Source organism: Oryza sativa, chromosome 8, assembly GCF_034140825.1.
Source record: "Oryza sativa Japonica Group chromosome 8, ASM3414082v1".
NCBI classification, from domain to species: Eukaryota; Viridiplantae; Streptophyta; class Magnoliopsida; order Poales; family Poaceae; genus Oryza; species Oryza sativa.
Genome location: NC_089042.1, coordinates 27880056 through 27888130, shown reverse-complemented (window position 1 = coordinate 27888130; position 8075 = coordinate 27880056). Strand labels below are relative to the sequence as shown.

General features: G+C 44.0%; 1 protein-coding gene across 5 annotated transcripts; it reads left to right on the top strand.

Annotated features, from left to right (window-relative positions):
- Nucleotides 1-1229: 1229 nt before the first annotated feature.
- Nucleotides 1230-7741, top strand: LOC4346276 (protein indeterminate-domain 6, chloroplastic). 5 transcript variants are annotated; one of them, XM_066303354.1, is made up of 6 exons: nucleotides 1621-1829; nucleotides 1988-2046; nucleotides 2145-2492; nucleotides 2577-2973; nucleotides 6271-7365; nucleotides 7517-7741. In XM_066303354.1, the coding sequence occupies exons 3-6, from the start codon at nucleotides 2342-2344 to the stop codon at nucleotides 7530-7532; spliced, it is 1659 nt and encodes a 552-aa protein (XP_066159451.1). In that variant the 5' UTR covers nucleotides 1621-1829; nucleotides 1988-2046; nucleotides 2145-2341; the 3' UTR covers nucleotides 7533-7741. The 5 variants fall into 5 exon arrangements, with proteins under 5 accessions (XP_066159450.1, XP_015650033.1, XP_066159451.1 ...); XM_066303355.1 differs by having other exon boundaries at nucleotides 1670-1829; nucleotides 1988-2012; XM_066303353.1 differs by lacking the exons at nucleotides 1621-1829; nucleotides 1988-2046 and adding an exon at nucleotides 1230-1553.
- Nucleotides 7742-8075: the final 334 nt, after the last annotated feature.

The window sequence follows — 8075 nt, the reverse complement described above, 5'->3', positions numbered from 1 at the left end:
GTATATATTATGTTTAGATAAATGGATATATATATCTTTATCCCGTTTACATATGTGATGAGCAATGATCACATGGAACTTGGTCGTGGATATATGTACCTAGCTAGCTGTAGATGCATGCTCTGTGCCGCAACATTCAGGGCCTGATGATTGATGAGCCGCTCTACAGCGGATTCAGTGTTTGTTATCACGTCACACATGCCCCTGACAGCAGCCACTGCAAGTATAATTAATCAGGCAAGCAAAACATCCAGCCAAAAAGGCTCCCCACTCACAACAGCTAGCGCTTCAAATTTGATTGATCAATCGTTTTTTTAAGCCAGTAATTGGAGTAGTCCGCGCCCCGTACAATTATGAGGCTAGCAGTCCTAGCACCCGCATAAAATTATAAAAGAATTACACATAATTTTAAAATGTATTAAAAAATATCTCGTTGTCTTGGGAAATCGTACTATTTTAGAGTTCATTGTCTCGTCCTTCCCTTGTTATAATTTTAGAAGTCCTAATAAACATCGTCACCTTACTTCTACGCCCCGACCGCTGGCTATTGCTAATTCTCTTTACCGCTGGGAACTATAATTTGAACTCTTTTTAACTCTATTTTTTCTTTTCTTTGATTAATGTGAGAATTTATAGTCCCCATCGTTCACTTAATGTCGCTTTTTAATGATGTTTTAATAATACAATAGATTGAAAAGCGTTTTACCCCTCCGAAAGCGACACACACACACATATATAGATTGAGCGAGAAATCTCAAGATATTAGGCCACGTTTGGAGAGATTGAGATTCTAGGAAGAAACTAATGAGTAGCCTTGGCTAGTGAGAATACGAAGCAAACTGTGTTTTTAATCTTTTACTTCTATTTAGTAGTTAATTTTCTGAATTCTATAACTACAGAGAATCCCTAGTATTGGAGTGAGAATCTAATTAAACTATTTAAGAGAGCTCAAGATTTAAAAGAAATTGCCGCTACTAAAAGCTTCCCTAAACGTACACGGTCACGTGTACATGTACATCTGATTGGGAATTGGAGATATAGATAGATGATAGATCCATATATACCAGGGAACATGAGCTAGTATAGGATGGAGAGGTCGGGGTGGAGTGGAAGGGACGAGAGCATCTGTCTATGTCATGGTGGGCCCATAGAGGGCGCCACGTGGGCCCCACCCTTGTGCCGGCGCCGGAGGAGAGCTAGCTAGCTCGCTCGCTCATAACCAACCACCCAACTCGAGTCGATCGATTACTCGATCCACACCATATCGATCTCCCTCCTCTCCTCTCGCTCGCTCGCTCTCTCGTCTTCTTCCTCTCTTCTTCTCCAGCCACAGGCGCCATATAGTAGCATATGCTCCTAAGCTAGCTTGTTATACCAGTTACGTCGTCGTCGTCGTCATCATGTGCTATAGCTAGCTCCAAACAAAACTTGGAGAATTTGGAGCGTACGTGTACTAGCTAGTATAGATTGCAGCAGCTAGCTAGCCCAGCAGCAAGAAGACGAGGAGATAGCTGCAGTCTCGTTTTTGGCTTTTCGAATTTATTATAACCCCGGTTCGTGTTTGCTAGCTCTCTATATATTTCTATCTCCATCGCCTTAATTAGAGTTTTCTCCTCTTCCTTTTTTCAACAAGGAGCCTAGCTTGTTTTCTTTAACTTGTTTGTTCGGTTCTCGATCTCCATCTCAGATCGATGACATGTGATTTATTTTTTTTGGTTTTTTCTCCTGCATGTGTTGCTGTTCTTCTTCTACCTCGGTCTCCATGCCTTATCTCATGTTATTGACCAGTCTCCTTTTTTCAAGCTAGCTAGTTTCTAGCTGCCTTGCTTGTGAGTATGTGCAACGTACGATTGCATGTTTTTTTTTTTGGAACTTTGGATTAATTAGCTTGTGAATTAATTCCTCTCTTATTAATTCCTTGATTAAATTCCCCTCTCGTTTTCGTTTCCTTCCCCCTTTTTGATTTAATTTGTTGCTTTGTTATTAGAGAGGATCTGATCGATCAGCTGCAGGTCAGTCAGTTTGTCTGTCCTATGGCTGCACACAGTACAGATCCATCCACCATCTTCCATGCTAGCTAGCTTCATCCACGCATGTAATTACCTCTTGGATCTCTGCTTAATTTTGTCTTGATTAATTTTCAGGTCGTGCAAATCGAAGAGGATTGGAAGTCAGCTGGTAGACTAGCTAGCGTCCAAGATACACATACTACTATCGAAGAGTGTGACTTAATTGGATTGGATTAATTCCATGCCTATCTTCTTCTTCAGCCACAATTTAACAGAACAAGACAATTAGTCTATCAGTGGTTTGAGCTGATTAACTATCATCAGAGATAGAGATGGCAGCCGCCTCGTCTGCACACTACTTCGGTCTCGGCGAGCCGCAGATGCAGCAGCAGCAGCAGCAGCCTCCCCTGCAGAACAACGCGGCTGCTCCGGTCGCGGCCACGCCGCCGCCCAAGAAGAAGAGGAATCAGCCCGGGAATCCAAGCAAGTATCTCATTTAATATAATTCCTCTGAATGAATTTCGCAGATGATCAATTAATTCAATGATGAATTGATAATGTACGTAGATCCTGATGCGGAGGTGGTGGCGCTGTCGCCGCACACGCTGCTGGCGACGAACAGGTTCGTGTGCGAGGTGTGCAACAAGGGGTTCCAGAGGGAGCAGAACCTGCAGCTGCACCGGCGAGGGCACAACCTGCCATGGAAGCTGAAGCAGAAGAACCCCAAGGAGACGCGGCGGCGGGTGTACCTGTGCCCGGAGCCGTCCTGCGTCCACCACGACCCGTCGCGAGCCCTCGGCGACCTCACCGGCATCAAGAAGCACTACTCCCGCAAGCACGGCGAGAAGAAGTGGAAGTGCGACAAGTGCAACAAGCGCTACGCCGTCCAGTCCGACTGGAAGGCTCACTCCAAGACCTGCGGCACCCGCGAGTACCGCTGCGACTGCGGCACCCTCTTCTCCAGGTACTCTTTATGTACTACTCCCTCCGTCTCAAAATATAAGTCGTCATCTTCGTCTTTCTATTGCGAATCATACTCCCTTCCGTATGTCCCAGTAGCAACTTCTGGCTATGCATCTGGTATATGTGCATGACTGTGCCAGATGTATAATTAAAAAGTTTCATATTTGAGAACGGAGATAATATCTCTTAAATTCTTTGTTTTTTTTTTGTTTGTGATGTCCCTCTGTGGTCTCAACAGCAACTTCTGGTTATGCGTCTTGTGTCAGATGTATAGCTAGAAGTTACCGTATATATTTTGAGATGGAGGTGTAGTATGTCTTGAATTATTAGATATTCCATTAGTTTGCAAGATGTGGCAACCTAGAGAATTGTTTGGATTTGGGATGATTCCTTTTCATGTACTTTTATATATTTTGTTCATCATATGATTGAGTCATGATGAACACACTCATGAGGAGGAGGTCCGGGCACTGAAAGGCACGAGATGAATAGCTTTGGTAGATACTAGGATAGATGGAGATGATGGTGATTTGATTGAAGCAGATGGCTCTAGCTAGCTAGCTAGGTCGCCGGCCGGCCCGGGTGAGTACTACTACGTGTTAGGGTTAGGGTTGTCACCACTCGCGCATGCTGCAGTGAAGAACAGTAGGTAGTAACAGTGTGACTGGCCTTGTACGGTTGTGTCTCTCGAGTCTTTCTTGTTTGGAAATTTGATTTTGATTCCCTTTGCTTACTCTCCTCTTACAACAAATTAACTTTTCCCATTGATCATTCCATGAGAGAGAGTATATAGGATTAGTAGCTTAGCTGGTCACACGTGAACTGCTCTTGTCCGGAGGGGGACACAAAGGCAGGCAGGCAGGCCAGCTGAGAGAGGCCACTGCAGATCATGCCGCCATGGTCATCTTCTTCCTCCTCCTCTTGAAAAGGTTCAGAAAGAAAAACAAAAGCCAGTCATCTTTTTCGACTCGGAATCCGCACCATCTTGATACAAGTATCCTTCTCTCTCTGTCTCTCTCTCATCGTCCCTACGTGTTCACGTGATGACAAGAGCCCTTGCTAGCTGCAACTGTAGTACTAGTACTCTCTGTATACTCGTACTACAGCAATGTAAGCAAGGACCATGGCCATGGTCATGGCTTGTTCTCTTGTGACGGATGGGATGCATCAGTACTACTCTCTCTTGCATTGCATTGCATGCGATCGATGCATGGAGCCATGCATACAGACTACAGAGACGACAGCTCTATTCTTTTCATGGCGACTGTGCTAGCTACTAGCACGAGCAGCTGCGTTAGCTTAGGTGGTGTTTATATCTAGGGACTTAATTTTAGTCTCTGTATTTAGACACTAATTTAGAGTATTAAATATATACTACCTACAAAACTAATTACATAAATGAAAGCTAATTTGCAAGACAAATTTTTTAAGCCTAATTAATCCATAATTAGATAATGTTTACTGTAGCATCACATAGTCTAATCATAGATTAATTAGGCTCAATAGATTCATCTCGCGAATTAGTCCAAGATTATGGATGAGTTTTATTAATAGTCTACGTTTAATATTTATAATTAATTTTCAAACATCCGATGTGATAGAGACTTAAAGTTTTAGTCCTATTGGCCTTACTATTCAGCCTGAACCACTTGTTGTTGCATTCGGATCGATCGACATTTGATGATGCCACTCGGCGACCTGATCGATCTGCTCATACATGCATGTGTAATTAGTAACCATTTCATGTGTATACACACACACACACACATATGCAGATATGCTCTTGCATCCCCATCTGAAAATTGGAACCTTGCTTGCAATTGTGTATGAATGTTTTGGAGAGAGGGTACAGTACAGTTACACCATGCATCTTAATTTGGGTATTGTTGCATTGACATTCTTTCTTTCCCTTTGTTTTGCCTTCCCATTTCTGGCTTTTTGATCATGGGCTACAGTCGCAGTTTGCACAATCTGCCGCATATATTTGGATATATTGGTACAAAGACAATCAAGCATGCATGTACTACTAGTGAAATTAAGCCAATGTTTTTTCTGTCCACAAATAAATTCCATGTTGACATGCATGCACATTAGTATGGTTTTTAATTAGTAAATAGATATATAATTTTCAACAATTTTTTTGTTGCTATATATGTTAGCAAAGGATATTTGATGGTACCATATATATGTTTATGTAATTTTGTGTATAAGTTAGATAGTGCTTAAATTGGGGGAAAACTTCGTGTGCTATTAAACAGCAGTATGATATATGTCTCGAAAGCTATATGCTCAATTTAGCATTGCAATGGATCTTGATATTCTAGTTTGATTAATTGCTCTTTTAGACATTTCTTCATTTATTAATTTGGCGAACTGTTTTTTTCTCATAACCGATGGTATTATTGAATTTAAAAAAAAAAAGATAACTGGAGTGACAAGTTGAACGTATATATTGATCTGTAAAACAAATCATAATGTTCACATTTTCTGTTTTCACATCAACTTAATTAATTAAAAGATAAATGTTGTGCTGGCTGCACAACGAAACAACTATATACAAGATGAGTGAATTAAATGACAAGTGAATAAAAGAAGAAAGTGAATTTGAGGTGAACATGTGAATGCACATATACCAACCTGCTACCCTTCAAATTACTTATTGTTTTAGCTTGATCTCCTAAGTCAAATATGTTTATCTTAATTTGGCCATTGGTTTCTAGAAAAACTGTACTTTTCAAGGTATATTATGAAGATATTTTTCAAGGTAAATCTGAAAACATGCATAAATCACACTGATGCTAAACTATACAACTGTTTAAAAATTGATGGTCAAATATATGGATGTTTGAGACCGAGGATAAAGATAGAACGGCAAGTAATTAATTTAAAACCAATCAAGTAGTGTATTTCTTCCCAACTTCATTGTGTATAGCATCATGATCAGTATCATTATTATCTCTAGCTAGGAGTAAATTGTATACTCCCTCCGTCCCTAAATGTTTGACGCCGTTGACTTTTTTAAACATATTTAACAGTTCGTCTTATTCAAAAAATTTAAGTAATTATTATTTTTTTCCTATCATTTGATTCATTGTTGAATATACTTTTATGTATATATATAGTTCTACGTATTTTACAAAAGTTTTTAAATAAGACGAACAATCAAATATGTTTAAAAATATTAACGACATCAAATATTTAAGAACAGAGGGAGTATATATCTTGCTTATAAAGATTAATAATTAAGTGGCACATCATATTGATCACCGTGAAAAAAAAAACTTTGTACCACATGCAGGAGGGACAGCTTCATCACCCACCGCGCCTTCTGCGACGCGCTGGCGCAGGAGAGCGGCAGGATTATGCCACCCATGGGCGCCGCCCTGTACGCCGCCGCCGGCGCCGGCATGGCCATCGGCGGCCTCACCGGCATGGCCGCCTCCCACCAGCTCCAACCGTTCCAGGACCACTCCTCCGCCATCACCACCGCCGCCAACGCCGCCGCGCAGTTCGACCACCTCATGGCCACGTCGTCCGCCGCGGCCGGCTCCCCTGCGTTCCGCGCCGCGCAGCCGACGTCGTCGTCCTCCTCGCCGTTCTACCTCGGCGGCGGCGGCGACGACGGACAGGCCCACACCTCGCTGCTCCACGGCAAGCCGGCGTTCCACGGCCTAATGCAGCTGCCGGAGCAGCAGGGGAGCAATGGCGGCGGCCTCCTTAACCTGAGCTACTTCTCCGGCGGGAACGGCGGCCACCACCACCACCACCAGGAGGGACGACTCGTCTTCCCGGATCAGTTCAACGGCGTCGCCGCCGGGAACGGCGCCCGCGCCGGCAGCGGCGAGCACGGCAACAGCGGTAACAACGCCGACTCGGGGAGCATCTTCTCCGGGAACATGATGGGCGGCGGCGGCGGCTTCTCGTCCTTGTACAGCTCGTCCGACCAGACCGTCCCGCCGCCGCAGATGTCGGCGACGGCGCTTCTCCAGAAGGCCGCACAGATGGGCGCGACGACGAGCAGCGGCGGCGCCGGCAGCGTGAACTCGCTACTCAGAGGTCTCGGAAGCGGCGGCGGCGGCGGCGCTCTGAACGGTAAGCCCGCCGGAGCAGCCGGGTTCATCATGTCCGGGGAGAGCTCGTCGAGGAGCACTGCTTCTCAGACGGCGGAGAACGAGAGCCAGCTCCGGGAGCTGATGATGAACACGCTCTCGGCGACCGGGGGCGGCACCGGCGCCGGAACGGTGTTCGTCGGCGGCGGCTTCCCCGGCGTGGACGACGGCAAGCTGAGCACGAGGGACTTCCTCGGCGTGAGCGGCGGCGCGCCGGGGCTTCAACTGCGGCACGGCGGCGCCGCCGGGATGGGCATGGCCGGCTCACTGGACCAAGAGATGAAGTAATTAATTAATTATTATATTAATTAACCACCAGATTATTAGGGTTCATCGATGCATCATGCAAGCATGGAACTAGCTAATCAATCGATCGATCGATGAGATGATCAAGTTAATGGTGGATTAATGTGGTGTTTTGATTATTTAATTTAGGTGGATCAACTGGTGATAATGCATGTTAATTGTCAATGACTGATCAGTCATGCATGCATGCAGTGTAGCTTCTTCTCGTTCTAGAGAGATGATGGATGAAGCTAGCCACGCAAGCCATCAAAAATAACACCGAATTAAGGCCGAACCAAATCCAATTTGATGTTCAATTTGTATGTGATGTGGCTACAAAATTTAATTGAATCTGGCTGGGATTTAATTTGTACATTTACTACTCCGTATTTTGGTAAGTGGTGACAATTGTCACACTGAATTAGTGATCTTGATAACGCATATCAAATTGGTGCCAGATATATACTGCAATTTTGGCTGGGTCTGAACATAACATTTGTGAAAATCTTACAACAATTAATGGCTCAAATGATAGAAATATAATGTGGCACGTGAACACACACGCACACTGCACACATATAGTCACACACAAGAGTGTATTGCTATGTGATACTATGTGCGTGAAAATTTTGGTTGTGTATTCAAGTTATGCAAATGCCGAGAATGTTTTCAATATGGTTTTATCACTGATATTAATTGATTGAGTTCA

Bases quoted from the DNA above. Each gene is read 5' to 3' on its own strand.
- LOC4346276 (XM_066303353.1), top strand. From the start codon at position 2,342: ATGGCAGCCGCCTCGTCTGCACACTACTTCGGTCTCGGCGAGCCGCAG. The intron at 2,493-2,576 runs GCAAGTATCTCA...TAATGTACGTAG, and splicing joins GAATCAGCCCGGGAATCCAA to ATCCTGATGCGGAGGTGGTG. The intron at 2,974-6,270 runs GTACTCTTTATG...TACCACATGCAG, and splicing joins TGCGGCACCCTCTTCTCCAG to GAGGGACAGCTTCATCACCC.